This window comes from Sminthopsis crassicaudata, chromosome 3, assembly GCF_048593235.1.
Source record: "Sminthopsis crassicaudata isolate SCR6 chromosome 3, ASM4859323v1, whole genome shotgun sequence".
Classification (NCBI taxonomy): Eukaryota; Metazoa; Chordata; class Mammalia; order Dasyuromorphia; family Dasyuridae; genus Sminthopsis; species Sminthopsis crassicaudata.
Genome location: NC_133619.1, coordinates 613,091,889 through 613,108,879, shown reverse-complemented (window position 1 = coordinate 613,108,879; position 16,991 = coordinate 613,091,889). Strand labels below are relative to the sequence as shown.

Here is a 16,991-nt window from a genome sequence, read left to right as displayed (position 1 = left end):
GATCAATTCTGATGGATATGGCTCTCTTCAACAATGAGAGGATCCAATTCAATTCCAATTGATCAGTGATGAACAGAACCAGCTACATCCAGGAAAAGAACACTGGAAAATGAGTGTGGAGCACAACATAGCATTTGCACTCTTTCTGTTGTTTGCTTGCATTTTTGTTTTTCTTCTCAGGTTATTTTTACTTTTCTAAATCTGATTTTTCTTGTTCAACAAGAAAACTATATAAATATGTACACATAAAATATATATATATAAACTGCTTTGGGGCAGGAACTGTTTTTTCTGATGTTTTATCCCTAGAAATCCTTGTATGTGTATAAGTTTCTTAAGGGCAGAGGTTATCTTTCCAATTGTTATTTTTATTCCCAGTCCTTAGTACAGTGACTGAAATATAGTCGGTTTTTAAAATTAATTTTATAATTATAACATTTTTTACAACATTATTTCTTGTACTCCCTTCTGTTCCAAATTTTCCTCTACTTCCCTCCACCCCCTCCCCTAGATGGCAGGCAGTCCCATACATATTAAATATGTTATAGTATATCCTAGGTACAAAAATATAGTGTTTAATAAATGCTTGTTGCCTTGATTTTATGAGACTTCTGTCACCAAGATGTATGGAGAGGGATTTGTGTTATGAAGTAGGACTTCTGAGGAAGGGGCACTTAGAAAGAAATCAGAAATCCTTGAAGTATCCCAAATGATGATTCATTCTTGCCACTGTGATAATTAGGGTTGTTGCTGTTGTTAATTTTCCTGGGAGTCTTTCAGTTATAGGCCAGAACTTTCAAGAATGACCCAAGATATACCTAGGAAATGCTACTTCATCTCATTGTTAGTCTGGATCAGGGAGGATTAAAAATCTGGAGCCTTAAGAGTTTTGTCATTTCAGGCAAGGCCAGCAGATGATATCTTCTGGATTATCCGATGTCTACTACTAATGGCTTCCTTACAGTATAACTAAGAGTTGCCTCAGTGGTTCATTCCTCCTCTCCCCCTCTCTCTATGGCTTCTATGTCCCTCTGAGGATCACAGCTTTTGAGACAGTCAGTCACAAGACAGTGCTTAGAATTTCCTCTGGATTCCCAAAGAATGAAGGTGGCCCAAAGGATGGACAAGGACAGAAACCAATGCCCTAAGAGCCAGCGTAACACATATCACATATCACACACTTCTTAGATCTCAGCCTCTGAGAAAAACCAAAAAAAGGAGGAAATCCATGTCTATAATAGCAGGTGAGACTCAGGCTTGCCACGAGAAGCAACTTTCTGTTTTTCAATTCTACCTTTAAATGAACTACTCAGAGAGAAAATCCTTTCCAGTTGTTGGTTACAATAATTTGCTCATTTTAAGTTTAGGGGGCTCTTAATATCCACTTGTTTGCCTTTGGAGAGTTTAAGTGAAAAAAATCTAAACTGCTCTGAGACCCCAGTTAGGAAAATTCTTATTTGAGCCAGAGGTTGGGTTCTCTGCCTAACCCTATATCTGTCTTTATTTATCCCCTGACCTCTTTATAGCTGAGGTAAAATTCAATTTACTTGAAGTTTGTGAGTAATGAAAAGCAAATATTCTTGCCTAGAAGCACGAATTGGGAAGCCATGCTGAGGAAAGAGCTTTCCTTAGTATTTCCTTTAATGGGGGCACTCCCTTCATCTCTTCTCCGATACATCTCCATTCCAGCTTTCTTCTACTTGTTCTAACCCTCAAATTCAGGCACTGAGACTCTTTCCACCCCCAATCTTGAGACAGCTTTTCCCTTTTATACAAATTGCTTAGGGCAGGATCCATGTTTCTCACTGACTGACTTTGATCGATTTTAAAAGGTTATACAGGCCCTGTTCATAGTAAATGCGATCCAATCAAAAGCCTCATCAAGGCATTGCGCCAAAAAGGATGCTTCTGATCCCTCCTTTACCCACAGAGAGCTTGAGCGACAGGATAAACAAAGGCCCGCCTGACAAGCAATTATTACGTGTCTTTTTCGAGATCGGGACAGTACAAGTCACTCTTTAAAGAGACCTCCACCCTCTAGGAGTTTGGGAGAGAAAACAATATACAAGTTACCAAAGGAAACTCTACAGGTTTTTCCACCTTTATAACAAGAGCTCGCATTTAGGGAGCACTTTTCTTTTTTTTTTTTTTTCCTCCTTTTTTCTTTTTTTTTTCTTTTCTTTTTTCTTTTTTTTTTTTTTTCTTTTTTTTTAGAGCGCTTTTAAGGTTTGCAAATACATTTGACCTTTTTGATTACAGGAAAGGATGTCCTAGAATCTGCCTCTACTGGCTTGAGTCGATTATTAAATTTTCAATGTGACCATTTACACCTCAGCGAGCTACAAACTAAGGTCTGTGTCATTGTTCTGTTGATTTTCTAAATTTAAAATGATGGGGGAAAGTTAATAACACAGATTAAAAGTTTAAAGTATGTCACCTGCATGTTTGTTTGCTTTTTTTTTAGGGAGCCGGTTAATTAAACATTTACCAGCATTCACTTAGCCACGTTGCCCATCTTGGAAGCCCTGATGAGAAGCGGAGAGAAAGTTCCCCACTTGTAAAATGTGGAGGTTGGATCTAAGGCCTATGAAACCTGACTGACCATTGAGAGAACCTCAGAAATTTGGATAAATATAAGCTGTCATTGCCCACCACCACCACGAGGGGGCAGTTTAGTGAGCCTCATCTGAGTAAAAATCCGGAAGAGGTCCAGGGGCCTCAAAGTTCAAAGTTCACCTAGGTCACCCTAGAATGGCCATTTTCTCCATGTCACTGACGGACCGCGGATCTTCTCTATAGCCAACCAGTCTCCACTTGAAGACCTCCAGTGATGGGGAACTCACTAGCGCCAGAATCAGCCCATATTTGGACTATTTCTCCGAGACTAATTGGGAGAAAGGGAGCGTTAGTGCAGAGGAGGATTCTGACGAAATCTGAATAGGGAAGATCAGGTTTAAGAGTTGGAGGAGGGGCCGCTAGGGGGCGCAGTGGAGAGAGCGCCAGCCCTTTAGTCCGGAGGACTTCGCACTTTGAAGCTTTGTGACTTTGGGCAAGTCACTTAGCCCCAGCTGCCTCAGCAAAGAAATTTTTTTTTAAAGAGTTAAAGGAAGGTCATTGCCATCCACACAGGAGAGGCGCAGGAGGACACACGCCGGCGCAGGGCACGCCCGGTCCTTCCGCTCTCCCCACACTGAAGTGTCGGGGTTTCCCTCTGGCCCCGCCCCTGCCCCGCCCCCGGACTACTCCCTCCGCATGGTGTAGCCCTGGATCACGCTGTTGAAGTAGGCCGGCGTGTTGCGCTCGGGGTAGAAGAGGATCACGTAGCACTTGGGCCCGAAGTAGCCGGCGCTGACACCCAGCAGGTTGAGCACGGTGACGGCCATGTCGAAGGTGGTGACCAGCACGCCCTGGTAGACGGACATGAAAGTGCAGAGGAAGACGGAGGAGACGAAGTAGAAGGTCATGCTGAGCGTGATGAACTTGGCCTCGTTGTAGCTGGTGGGCAGCTCCTTGCCCGCGTAGGAGAAGCCGAAGGCCAGGACGGAGAGCGCCAGGTCCAGGCTGGTGTTGAGCAGCAGCGCGCGGCCGTAGTGGCCGTTGCAGCCGAGCACCAGGACGCGGGGGTCGGCGGGGTCGGAGCGCGCCGCGAGGCCGCTGGGCGCCAGCAGCACGTTGGCCGTCACGATGGCCGCCTTGAGCAGGGCCAGCAGCCCCACGGACACGTAGGCCCCGCCGTAGCGCACCCAGCAGGCGTAGGCGCGCGGCAGGCGGCGCGCCATCTTGAAGACGCAGACGATCTGGAAGGAGCGCACGGTGATGCAGGCCATGCAGAGCGTGAAGCACAGGTTGAAGAGCACCTGGCGGCAGAGGCACGTGGCCGCCGAGGGCCGGCCCACGTACACGGGCACGGCGCAGTACGCCACCAGCAGCGGCGCCAGCATGAGGAAGCACAGGCGGCCCCCCGCCGAGCGCACCACGGGCGTGTGGGAGTGCGCGCAGAACACGGCCAGCGCGCCCACGGTGCCCAGGAAGCCGAGGCCCGCCAGCAGCGCCACCAGCATCGTGGCCGGCTCCCGCCACTGCAGGAAGCGCTGGTGCCTTCGGAAGCAGCGCGTGTCCCCCTCGTGGGACCACTCGTTCTGGGGGCAGGACTGGCACTCAAAGTCATCTGCGAGGGGGGAGGGGGGAGAATGAGAGCCTGTGGGGGGGGGGGGCCGTCCCCGAGCGCGCCCCCCCCCCCCCACAGATCCGGCAGCACCTTCCCCCGGCCCCTCTGCGTCCGCCCTGTGACCCTCGGCCTTCATCCTGCCGCTCCTCCGCTCAGGATCCTACAATGGCCCCTCTTACCTTAAGTCCACTCTTCCACCCGCTTTCCAAGGCCCCCTCCTGCCAGCCTGCCGCGCTCCCCAGGCTCACCCTCCAGTCTATTACACCCGTGGGAATACATGCCGCTCTCCCATGTACACACTCGTGCACATATAGCACATTGCACACACTCAGTCATGCAAACACACATACCCACGTGAGAATGTGTGTGCAATTACACCCATGCATCCAAATACGCACACATGAGAATAGAGCACACGCATGTGCATACACATAAAATAACATGCACATGTGCACCCACTGCCCACAGGAGAATGCATGTGGCACACTCATGCAAACACGTGCACACACAATGCACCCCTTCATGTAAATGCACACAAGAACACATGTGTGCTCACTCATGGGAACGTGCAGGACATGGTCATGCAAACACACACGGGAATGCATGCTCACAAGTATGCACATTCACACGCACACATGAGTACATTGCACACATGCACACATTGTCATACAAACATACACGGGAATGCATGTATAACCACACGTGCACACATAGTACATTGCACTCATGCAAACACGTGCACACACAATGCACCCCTTCATGTAAATGCACACGAGAACACATGTGTGCTCACTCATGGGAACAGTGCAGGACATGGTCGTGCAAACACACACAGGAATGCATGCTCACAAGTATGCACATTCACACGCACACATGAGTACATTGCACACATTCACACATTGTCATACAAACACATACACAGGAATGCATGTATGACCACACACATGCACACATCCAGTACATTGCACTCGTGCAAACACGTGCACACACAATGCACCCCTTCATGTAAATGCACACGAGAACACATGTGTGCTCACTCATGGGAACAGTGCAGGACATGGTCGTGCAAACACACGGGAATGCATGCTCACAAGTATGCACATTCACACGCACACATGAGTACATTGCACACATTCACACATTGTCATACAAACACATACACACACAGGAATGCATGCTCACAAGTATGCACATTCACACGCACACATGAGTACATTGCACACATTCACACATTGTCATACAAACACATACACACACGGGAATGCATGCTCACAAGTATGCACATTCACACGCACACATGAGTACATTGCACACATGCACACATTGTCATACAAACATACACGGGAATGCATGTATAACCACACGTGCACACATAGTACATTGCACTCATGCAAACACGTGCACACACAATGCACCCCTTCATGTAAATGCACACGAGAACACATGTGTGCTCACTCATGGGAACAGTGCAGGACATGGTCGTGCAAATACACACGGGAATGCATGCTCACAAGTATGCACATTCACACGCACACATGAGTACATTGCACACATTCACACATTGTCATACAAACACATACACACACGGGAATGCATGTATGACCACACACATGCACACATCCAGTACATTGCACTCATGCACACACATGAGAATTCATGCACACACACCCTCCCCCCATCTCTGTTCCTCTTCCATCCTTCCAAGCCAAGCTTCCCTTCTCCCTCCTCTGGGAATACTTTCCTGACTCTCTAAAACCCACCGTGAGCTCCCCTTTCCCTGATTTCCCCCAGGACTCACTGTTGATACTGATTAAGCATGACTGACATAGTATACAGTGGAAAAAGGACTGAGCCTGGCGCCAGGAGAACTGGGCTCAGTTCCTCGGACAGTCACTCACCACCGAGCCTTTTGACCTCTCTGGCCTTCAGTTTTCTCATCTGCAAAATGGGGCTAATAATACCTGTACTACACCTACTTCTTAGGGCTGTTGTGAAGAAAGTATCATGGAAACCACACGGGATTGTAGAAAGGGGAGGCTCTTCTTCATGCACAGTAATTCTTTGAGTCTCAGAATTTTCCACGTAAAATGGGGCTAGCCTCTGCCCAGTTGACCCTATAATCATATAACCTACTTCATCTAGTTATGAGAAGGCTCCCAGGAGCCTGCAGATAGGAAAGGGGCTGGATAACACAAATGATAAGGTGTTTTTTTTTTATTATATCATGCTCTCTGAACCTGTTTCATCCTCTGTATAATGGGCACAATAATGCTTTCGCTCCCTACCTCACAGGGCTGCTTTGTAGGCAGTTTCTAGGAAACTAAGAAGTGTTGGGTGAATGTGACTGCCATCTTCACTGAGGGGGTTCTGGGGCCAAATTCCCACTGCCCTCTGGGTTGACTTCCATCTCACAGTGCTTCCCATTTTAATGCTGTGAAAGCTGGAGCACAGGAAAAGTACAAGTGCAGGAGAAGAAGAAATGGGGGCCTGGAAACTGGTGATCACAGGCTGGGGAAAGCACTTGGGACATAGCTCTCCCACTCCAAGAACCGTGCTGCCGGGATGTCTGGCAACCCAGCTTCTGGGCCATGTGTGCTCTCAAACAGGCAAGTGCAGTGAACGCCAGCCCACCCTCTCGCCATCCCCCACCTGTCAGAAGCAGCTAGGAGGGCTGAGACTGGTGCTTCCATCCATGACTGCCTCATATGGCTCCATGTGCCCGCAATTAAATCCCAACTTCAGGCTCATCCCTTCCCTGCACCCTCCTCCCAAAGCAGCGGAGAGGGACCCGTCCTTCGGGCCCTGGTCTGAGGGCCTGGCTTGCAGTGCCCCTGCCTGGCTGTGGCCCGCTGGGCTAGCCTGGCCTGGCATAGCCGGAGCCGGATGGTGGGGGGAGCAACAGGCTCCTACCTGACTGGTTGAGATAGGTCCCAGCAGGACAGTTGATACACTCAAAGCAGCAGATGTGTAGCCCCATGGGCTTCTTCCGCTGACCCAGCTGACAGCTGTTGGAGCAGACGGAGAAGGGAGCCTGAAAGGAGGAGAGTCGGCGGTCCTGAGCCTCCCTGCCGGGGTTCTCCCCTTTCACCGCCACGGCTCCCAGCTGAGTGGAGACCTTCATCACCTGGACTACTGCGAGGCTCTGACTATTTGTCCTCAGTCTCTCCCTTCTTCAACTCACCCATCCTTCACATACTTATAATCATCCGACTATATGCTTCTGACCATGTCACTGCCCTGCTCAAACACTGTCTATAGCTCCCTATTGTCAATCTGCTGAGCACCTATACAATCCCTCTTTGCTAGCCTTTATTTGATACGATATCTCTTCATGAGCTCCACACTCCAGACAAACTGGACCATTAGCTTTTCCCCAATCTCAGCCTGCCCCACCTCCTACCCAAGTCTCTATCTCTCAGCTTCCTCGTCCCTGAAGGTCTTGTCTGTCCCCTATAGATTGCCTCTTTTAGAATATGCACTGGAACCTGGGCAAATTCCTTCAGTTTTTTCTCTTAATAAAAAGAAGGATTCTGACTAGATTATCCCCAAAGCCCCTCTGACTTGTCTATGGGCCACATCCCCAGGCACCCCCACACAAGCCGTCCCCTCCAGAGCTGACCGAGTTGTTGGGGGTGTTCCAAGAGATGTTGGTGGCCACGTTGGACAAGTACTGTTGGGCTGGATTGTAGAAAGCGATTTTTTTGAAGGGGTTGTGATCCACATCCCATTGCCACTGAATGATCTCCAAGCCCATGGGTAGATCCCCATTCTTGTCAAAGTAGATTCTCTGGCCCAATAGGGTGAAGTCCACCTTCCGAATCTCCTGGAGCAACTAGGCCAGGGAAAAGCCAAGAGCAAGAATGGGCCAGTGAGCACAAGGAAGGATAGCCCAGTGCTCTGTCCCGTCCCCATGTCCCAGGGTCTGGATCAGTCGGTCAAATAGCATTTATTCCACACTTATTTATGTGCCAGGTATTCAAAGAAAGCTGAAGAAACTACGCCTGCCCCCATGGAGAGCCTAGTAAAATACTATATAACAATACACACTATTACAGTGAAAAGAACTTGGGGGTCCCAACGTCAGGGGTTTTTTTTCCCACGCTGTAGGAATCCCCCTTTCTCTAAAGTCTTACAGCAGCTGCAATTTGCAGTAAATCAATGAACAATCATTATCTGTAAAACTGAAAGCTGGGCTACTGATCTCTAAAGTTTTAGTCCCTATATTAGAACCCAGGATTCAGAGCTGGGAGGGCCCTTAGAACCCAGGGGGTCAGAGATTTCAAAGGGAAGGGACATCATGGCCCTGATTCTTCAAGGATAGGAGGTTCCAGGAACAAATCTTTAAATCTAAGATTAATTCCCTAACTATATGAAGGCACTAGAAGGGGTAACCAAGAATAAAAGGGACACATGTAACTTTGGATGCTCCCTTCTCTTGACCTCAGTTTCCCTATCTGCAAGTCAGCCCTACTTGGTTTGGCCACCCTCCTCTTCTTACTGAAATCCATCCTCTACACTGCTGCCAAACGAATATTTAGAAGGGACTCTGATGTCCCTTCCACTCTACTAAAAAAAAAAAAAAAAAAAAAAATCTCAGATGCATCTACCTTCCTTAGCTTGGCAGTGAAGGCCCTTCCCAATCTGGTCCACCTGCCTTTCCATGCTTATTTCTAGTTCTCTACTCACCTACCCCCTAGTCCCTCACACTGATGGTGGTCCCTTGTGTGTGGCCCCCCATCTCCTAATTTAGCATCTCTGCACCACCTGAGCTCCATGTCTGGGGTGAATCGCATTTCCTCCTCATCTATGTCTCATTCCCAACTTTTCCTGATTCCCTCCAATACTATCCCCTCCCTTCTAAAATTATTTTGTATTGTTCATTTTACATCTCCAACTTTCCAAATCCCCCTCTGGAGTTTTCTTGGCAAAGATACTGGACTGTTTGCCACTTCCTTCCCTAGCTCATTTTATGGTTGAGGAAATGGGGTGACTTACCCATGATCACAAAGCCAGTCAGTGAGGTCAGATTTGCATTCAGATCCTGGGGCAGGCCCAAAAGCAGCTATGGTACCAGAGGCCACAGTCACTCAAAGGCAACCAAGCCAGTAAGCTAGATTTGTTTCTGCCTGATTCTAATGATACTCCTAGGAGGTGGGTGCTTTTATTTATTTATTTTATTTATTTATTTATTTATTTATTTTTTTTGAGGCTGGGGTTTTTGCCTAGGGTTACATAGCTAGGAAGTGTTAAGTGTCTGAGACCAGATTTGAACTCTGGTCCTCCTGAATTCAAGGCTGGTGCTTTATCCAGTGCGCTACCTAACTGCCCCCGGTGGGTGCTTTTATTAGCCCTATTTCACAATCTGCTCTTTTGTGTTTCATTTATGATTCTTAAAATAGAGCCCTGGACAAACCCGGCTTTGAGAAAGCCCGTTGGGATTCAAGGGAAGTTTCTTGAGCGTCTTAAACCCAAACCCCTGGCTCTCAGCCTTTGGCCAACAGCAGGCCCCAGGCCAAGCTTCACCCGCTCACTGTTCCGGTTTTGATGGCTTAGAGGGAATGTGAATAGTGGTTGTTTCTGCTCTGGGCAGAGGGTCTTCTCCTCCCAGACTGATTTTTTTGTTTCTGGCTAAGCAAACTAGGCCATCTTTTACCCAGACTGGACTCTCTGAATGGATATCGCCTCAGTGAGAACTGTGAAAGTCATGGGCTTAAAAAGGCCCAGGCCCCCGTGCACTCAGGGCCATCTCCTATCATCCTGACTATGCCTTACTACTGGCCCCAGATGGCTTTGAAGGGAGAAAGTGAAGCTGGTGACTTTCCACAGCCCCTCCCACTCCCCACTCGCATCCAACTCACTAAGTCAAGACTTTACCCTCCCGAGGTCATTGGTCCCCTCTGAGGACTACAATGGCTACTACAACAATTTTACAGAGAGGGAAACTGAGGAAGAAAAAAGCTAAGTGATTTTCCCGGGGTCACTCAGTAAGCATCTGAATCAGGATTCAAATTCAGGTTTTCCTGCCTTCAAATCCAACACTCCATCCCCTGCACAGCCCTCTAGGTCAAACTTATTGCTACCAGAGATAATAGTTCACATTGGTACAAAACTTTGAGGTAGGTGGAACAATTTCCTTATATGTAAGGTAATGTAAAGGTAAATGCTGGTATTTTCTCTGTTTTACAAGTGAGGAAACTGAGGCTATGAGAAAGTGACTTTTCCCATCACAGGACTAGAAACGCGGGTCCCTGAGACAGGATTTGAGCTCGGCCTTCACCACAGGTAGCCCTACAGGATGTGCCCTTCACCTCCGGGAAGGGTGGTCCGTTCCTGCCACTGAGAGCCAGCTCACCTTCCAGGGGTACACTGTGTCCCTGGCACAGCTGGTACCGTTGCAGCCAAGCAGGCGGTGCAGGGCATGGGCCACAGTGTAGACGGCCGAGTAGACATTGTAGGCCACGAGGTCCCCAGAGCGGGTGAGGATGGTGCTGTAAGACTTCAGGGTGTCCAAGCAGGTGTCACACTCCTGGTTGCAGGTGGGTCCTGAGCGCTTCTTGTCTGCTGCAGGCCTCCCTTCGGGGGCCTTCCACACCCTGAAGTCGCTGAAGCCCGGGATAGGGATGTTCTGGGTGCAGATGCCCAGGAAGGTCCCAATTTGCTGGATGCGGGGGATGCTGTGGATGACAGGGTCCACAGACCAGGACTCGGAGGCAATCCACACGTAGCCCACAATGTTCTGGGAGATGGCCTCCTTGAAGAAGTCATAGAGGGCCAGATCCAGGGAGAACACCACCACCACCTTGGCCGAGCTGTTCTGGATCTTGTCCACTATGGCCTCCAGCCTCCTCTTCTCCTGGGGCAACAGCGTCTGGTTGCCCAAGGGGACAGGGAGGGACTCCTGGAGGGCCACGCAGATTTTCTGCTCCGCCAGCTTCTCGTTGAAGAGCTGGCTGTTCTCCCTGCCGTAGTCGTCGTTGCTCAAAATGACGATGACCCAGTTCCAACCAAAGTAGGTTATTAGCTGGATCATGGCCTTGATCTGGTGCTCGCCACTGGGAATGGTGCGGAATAGAGCCGGGAACAGGCTTTTGTCCCGAAACTGGTTGCTGATGGCGCTGTAGGTGATCTGTGAGGGCGAAGGAAAGCCACCATCATCATCCTTGATGGGAGCAGTGAAGGCAGCAAAGAAGTAGGAGGCCTGAGGGGAAATCTGGAGGCCTGAAAGGAAATCTGGAGGCCTGAGGGAAAACCTAGAGGCCTAGGGGGAAACCTGGAGGCCTGAGGAGAAACATGGAGGCCTGAGGGGAAACCTGAAGGCCTCTGGCCCAATTCTCCTGTTTTACAGACCCAGAGATGTTCAGTGACCAAGGAACCCAGGTCAAGCCTCGGGCTTTTACAGATGAGGAAACTGAGGCTCAGAAGTGTTGCCCAGTTTTCCCTGGGTCCTAAAGTAGTAGGCATCTGAGGTTGGGTTGGAAGTCAGGCCTTCCCGAGTCAGGTCCAATGTTGCAATCCTAGGGAGAAAGAGCAGGACTCACCTGGGGAAGGAGGAAGAGGGAGAGGAGATTGCTGACAGTGACCACAGACTCTGAGGTGTCAGGGCCGATGACAGCCACCACCCGGGGCTCGTAGCTGCTGTAGTCCTGCTGGATGGGCAGGTTGAAGTTCTCCTTGGCCAGGAAGTAGAGGACAGGCTGGATGTTGTTCGTGAGGTAACACACGTCCACCATCTCGTAGCCCAGCGAGACCCCGGGCAGCAGGTGGCTGTCGTTATTGATCTCTTCCACCGCAAATCGCATGGCCTGCATCAGATTGTAGCCCAGCACCTTTACTTCATAGCTGAAGGCAGGGCCAGCCAGGGAGATGCCGGGAGACAGACAGACAGAGAGGAGACGAGACAGAAAGAGAGAAGACAGGATGACAGAGACAGGCAGAGAGAGAGAGAAAGACAAAAAGGAAGAAAAGCAGGAAGAGGAGGACGAGGAGGAGGGGAAGAAGAGGAAGGAGAAGGAGGAGGAGGAGAAGAAGAAGAAGAGGAGGAGGAGGAGGAGAAGAGGAAGAAGAAGGAGGAGGAGGAGAAAAAGAGGAAGAAGAAGAGGAGGAGGAGGAGGAAGAAGAAGAGGAGAAGACACAGAGACAAGACAAAGATAGAGACAGAAAGACAAGCAGACAGGAAAAAAGAGAGACAGAAATATAGAAAAAGAGACAGAAAGAAAGAAAAAGAGAAAAGAACAACAAGGAGGAGGAAGAGGAGAGACAGAGAGAGAAAAGAGAAAGATTGCAAGAAAAAGAGGAGAGGTTGAAAGAGAGAAGTTGGATCAACCCATTCTTACTTTCTATTGTAAAATGAATATAGTACCCAGAGCACCAGCTATCCTGAGGAATTCTGGCTTTTTTTTTTTTTTTTTTTTTAATCAAATCCATACTCACCGCTAAGATCCTCATCCTTATTTTCCTCATTCTCATCCCCATCCTCACTTCCACCATCCCCATCCCTGCCCTTATTGCCACCTTCACAACAACACTGAACACCACTTTTATTAATACCATCAGCACTCTGACCATCAAGGACTCTCCCACTTCTCCCCATCACCATCTTCTCCTTCATGATCCCCATTTTCACCATCAGCATCACTCTCCCACTTTGCTCCCACTTTTTGCCAGTTCCGTCCCCCTCACTACTACCACAATCTGCACTTTCAGGACTCTCTCCCCCACCATTCCCATTACCATCACTGTCACTCTCACAGCAGTCACTCACCATCATCAGGACACCCCAATGATCAGTCGCCATCATCCACATTCCCATCAGCTCTCTCCTGATGCTTCCCATGCCCATCCCCACCACTGTTACCTCTGCCCCCCATCACATGCACTCACTCTTTGCACTGGGGCACCTGCATGTAATTGAGATGAGATATGCCCTTGATGTTGGCGTGGAGGGTGAACAATCCCCCCAGGAGGTAGTCCCCAGGCAGATGGAAATCAGAACTCTCCCGGACCTCCAACTGCATCAACAGGAGGAGAGGGAGCATCCAGGAGACAACGGTCCCCATGGGTCTGTCCTGTTCTTCCTCGCCACCTTCTGTACCCAAAGAGGTCTAGGTTCCTCTGACTGGGAGGGCCCCATCCTCTCTTTATTTGAACAGCCTCTAAGAAGTCCATTTACATAAAGTCATGGAAGAAAGAGAATAAGCAGGTGGGGCCTGGACAAGAAAGGGGAACTACTCTGGGATGGGGAGGGGAGGAACCTCCCAAGACCCGGAGTCATGGACGTGATTGTGCTGAGCATGAGAGGGTCTGTGCCAGGGAGGGAGGGGGAAACTAATCTGTTTGAGAGTGTATATATTTCTGGGAGAGAGATAGAGAACACAAGAGATGAATTCTGACTGGGATCTTTATTCTGTAGAATGTCAGAGTCTGGAAGAGAGAATGTTAAGACTAAGAGGGCTCTCAGAACCCCAGATATCAGAGCTGGGAGGGCCTTTAGAATACAGGAGGTCAGAGCTGGGAGGGCCCTTAGAACCTGGGAGATCAGAGCTGGGAGGGCCCTTAGAAGTGAGAATATGGGCCCTTATAACAGAAAAAAATCTAGGCTAGGCTAGGGCCTTAAAGAAATTGGATTGATTTCCTCAGTGGCAGGGATGAGATTCAGGGAGGGCAAATGATTTTCCCAACATCTCCAGGCACAGCCCACTTATTCTGGAGAAGAATGTCCTCCCTGAGAATGGACTTACACACTTTCCAAGTCTTCCCTGAATGAGCCCCAGTTTCAAAAGGAATCAGTTTGGACAGCCAAAGGGGAGATAATTATCCTCCTCCCTCATTGAAGGGGGAGACAGGCCTGTGGTCTCGCTTTCTGTATATCCCCGGCACCCAGCAGAAGTCCTTCTGCATACAGCAGGAGCCTAAGAAATGCTTGTTCACTGCAAGTGAAATCTCGGAAGTGGCCAGCCTGAGAACGCTGCCAGCTTGTCTCCAAACACTGATCACCTCCGTCCAGCCTGCCTCGACCTCCCGTTCAGCCTCCAACAGCTAGCGCAAGAACCTCAGGCTGGGGGAGGTGGGGAAAGGCTGGTGACTGCAGCCGTGGCCTGATCACGTGTCAGCAGATGTTTGTTTGTGGGTGGGTGGGTGTGATGCCCCTGAGAGTGAAGGCTCTGGGAAGGCAGGAACCCAGAATTACAGACTTGTCCCCCCTCATTTCCCAAACTCGGAAAACATGACCTAATGCCTCGAGTTAGCAAGGGACCCCTAAAGTAGCTTTCAATCCATGATGCGAAATTGCAGGCAAGAATTCAAGCCCAGCCACGCCTGGCACTGCCATCACTTCCGAAATGAGGGAAACTAGAAAAACTCCCTGACTTTGTCCTTGCGATGAATGAGACCTGCCACAAGATGGCACCATTTACTCCAGCCTGGGCACAATGGCCCCAGCACAGACTTACAGCCATGGCAGAAGTAGAAGGGACTTTAGGAGTCTTTGAGTCCAATGACCTCATTTTACTGATGGGTAAACTGAGGCCCAGCAAGGCGAAGAGAATTGCCAAAGTTAAACAGGTGAACTGGAGCTCACACTTTTCCAAGAAGGCTAAGGGCTTTGGGTCCATTTCATAGAATCAAAATGTCAGCGTTGAACCTTAAAATAGAACCTTAGCCCTTCCGGCTCTGACCTCCTGGGTTCTAAGGGCCCTCCCAGCTCTGACCTCCCGGGTTCTAAGGGCCCTCCCAGTTCTGACCTCCTGGGTTCTAAGTCCCCTCCCAGCTCTGACCTCCTGGGTTCTAAGTCCCCTCCCAGCTCTGACCTCCCGGGTTCTAAGGGCCCTCCCAGCTCTGACCTCCCGGGTTCTAAGGGCCCTCCCAGCTCTGACCTCCCGGGTTCTAAGTCCCCTCCCAGCTCTGACATTCTGGGTTCTAAGGGCCCTCCCAGCTCTGACCTCCTGGGTTCTAAGTCCCCTCCCAGCTCTGACCTGGGTTCTAAGGGCCCTCCCAGCTCTGACCTCCTGGGTTCTAAGGGTCCTCCCAGCTCTGACCTCCCGGGTTCTAAGGGCCCTCCCAGCTCTGACCTCCCGGGTTCTAAGGGCCCTCCCAGCTCTGACCTCCCGGGTTCTAAGGGCCCTTCCAGCTCTGACCTCCCAGGTTCTAAGTCCCCTCCCAGCTCTGACCTCCTGGGTTCTAATATAGCGACTAAAACTTTAGAAATCACTAGCCCAGCTTCCAGTTTTACAGATAATGACTGTTCATTGGTTTAGTGCAAATTGCAGCTACTGTAAGACTTTAGAAAAAGGGAGATTCCTACAGCGTGGAATGATCCAGGAAGGTTTCCTGTAGCAGGCAAGATCAAAGCTGGACCTTCAGGATTCATTGTTCCAGCTGGCGATCACAGCCCTGGAGGAGGATACTAGGAAAACCCAGGTAGAGCTCAACCCATAAAAACGAGCAGTGTGGGCTGTGCTAGTAGATATTAACCCAGAGGGGAGTACTCATTGGAGATGCGGCTGTTTGAATCCTGACTGCCACCTTTTAGCTGTGGGATGTTTAACTCTTCCTAAGTCTTGTCTTTTTTTTGAGAGAATTGGACTAAATAGTCCTTGAAGTTCCTTCCAATTAATCAATAAGTCAGTTGACAAAATATTTGCTTGGAGATACAAGTATTGCACAAAGAATGAAACAAGCCCTACTCAGAATTCTTCCAGCTAGCAGAGAGGTAAGCTAGGTTTTCTCACTTGTGTTTTGTTGTGTTTTATATTTTGTTTGCTTTTTTAGTGGAGATGGTGTGGAGGATGGGTGCTTCAGAAATGGCCCTGAGAACTGCCTTTGACAACTTAGAAAACACTTCCCTTCCAGCCGAATCTCTGGCCCATCATCCTGCCCCATAGCCAATCCACCTCCATAGGCAGACAGTTGCACCTGGAGGCCTCTGTCCTCCGGTTGCTAGGCAACAGAAAGTCGATGCAAAGTGATGGGGAAAGAGGAAGGGGGCAGGGTGCTGAGCCAGGGAAATGTGGGGGTTTGAAAAAGCCAAACCATTTGCCTAAGGATTTGTTTGTCAAGATACTAACGGGAAAGAATTTTTTCCTGTTTTTTTTTAGCAAAAGGAAGTTTGGGGTGAAGAAAGGAGATAGTAGCCATGACCACATGGTGAGAAGATGGGACTCATTGGAGAAAACAAACAAACAACAAAAAAAAAAAAAACCCTGACGTTGGGAAAGATTGAAGGCAAAAGGAAAAGGGGCAGCAGAGGATGAGATGGATCGCTGGTGTCCTGGACACAACTACTATGAACATGGGCAGATTTGGGGAGACCGTGAAGGATAGAATGGCCTAGAGGTCCAAGGGGGTACAAAGAGTCAGACAGGACTGATCACTGATCAGCCACAAACAAAGCCACCTTCAGTGTCGGACTGTGGGACTGCAAACTTGACAGGAGGGCCCATCAGAGTGATAGAGGGGAGCAAGGGGCCCCAGCTCTTCCCTTCTCCTCCCACCCCAAACATCATATTCATTTTATATAAAATTGGAAGGGAGCCTTTGGAGAGTTTATAGTTCATGCTCCCTTCCACAAAGCCTTGAAGGACTGGAAGTTGAAAAAGGAGTCTAGATCTTCCTTGGATCCTGGATGGCACCACCTGGGAGTTGGGAGGGAGTCCAGAGACCCAAACCTGAATGACTTTCCCCTCTTCAACACAGAAGAGAGCACCTCCATTGTGGGGTAAAGAGCTCCCTCCCAAAGCAGCCCAATCCACTGTAATCATCACTGCAGTTTCCCTCACATTGATCCCAAACCTGTTTTCACATTTCAATTCTTTATGGCTCTGGAGCC

General features: G+C 49.4%; 1 protein-coding gene across 1 annotated transcript; it reads right to left on the bottom strand.

Annotated features, from left to right (window-relative positions):
* Nucleotides 1-1,628: 1,628 nt before the first annotated feature.
* On the bottom strand, nucleotides 1,629-13,224 carry TAS1R2 (taste 1 receptor member 2). The gene is made up of 7 exons (XM_074302563.1): nucleotides 13,049-13,224; nucleotides 11,707-12,007; nucleotides 10,521-11,294; nucleotides 7,788-8,000; nucleotides 7,079-7,199; nucleotides 4,367-4,369; nucleotides 1,629-4,168 (listed from the first exon to the last, which is right to left on the bottom strand). The coding sequence occupies exons 1-7, from the start codon at nucleotides 13,222-13,224 to the stop codon at nucleotides 3,240-3,242; spliced, it is 2,517 nt and encodes an 838-aa protein (XP_074158664.1). The 3' UTR covers nucleotides 1,629-3,239.
* Nucleotides 13,225-16,991: the final 3,767 nt, after the last annotated feature.

Bases quoted from the DNA above. Each gene is read 5' to 3' on its own strand.
- TAS1R2 (XM_074302563.1), bottom strand. From the start codon at position 13,224: ATGGGGACCGTTGTCTCCTGGATGCTCCCTCTCCTCCTGTTGATGCAG. The intron at 12,008-13,048 runs GTGAGTGCATGT...CCCTGCCTTCAG, and splicing joins CAGGTGCCCCAGTGCAAAGA to CTATGAAGTAAAGGTGCTGG. The intron at 11,295-11,706 runs GTGAGTCCTGCT...TCGCCCTCACAG, and splicing joins CCCTCTTCCTCCTTCCCCAG to ATCACCTACAGCGCCATCAG.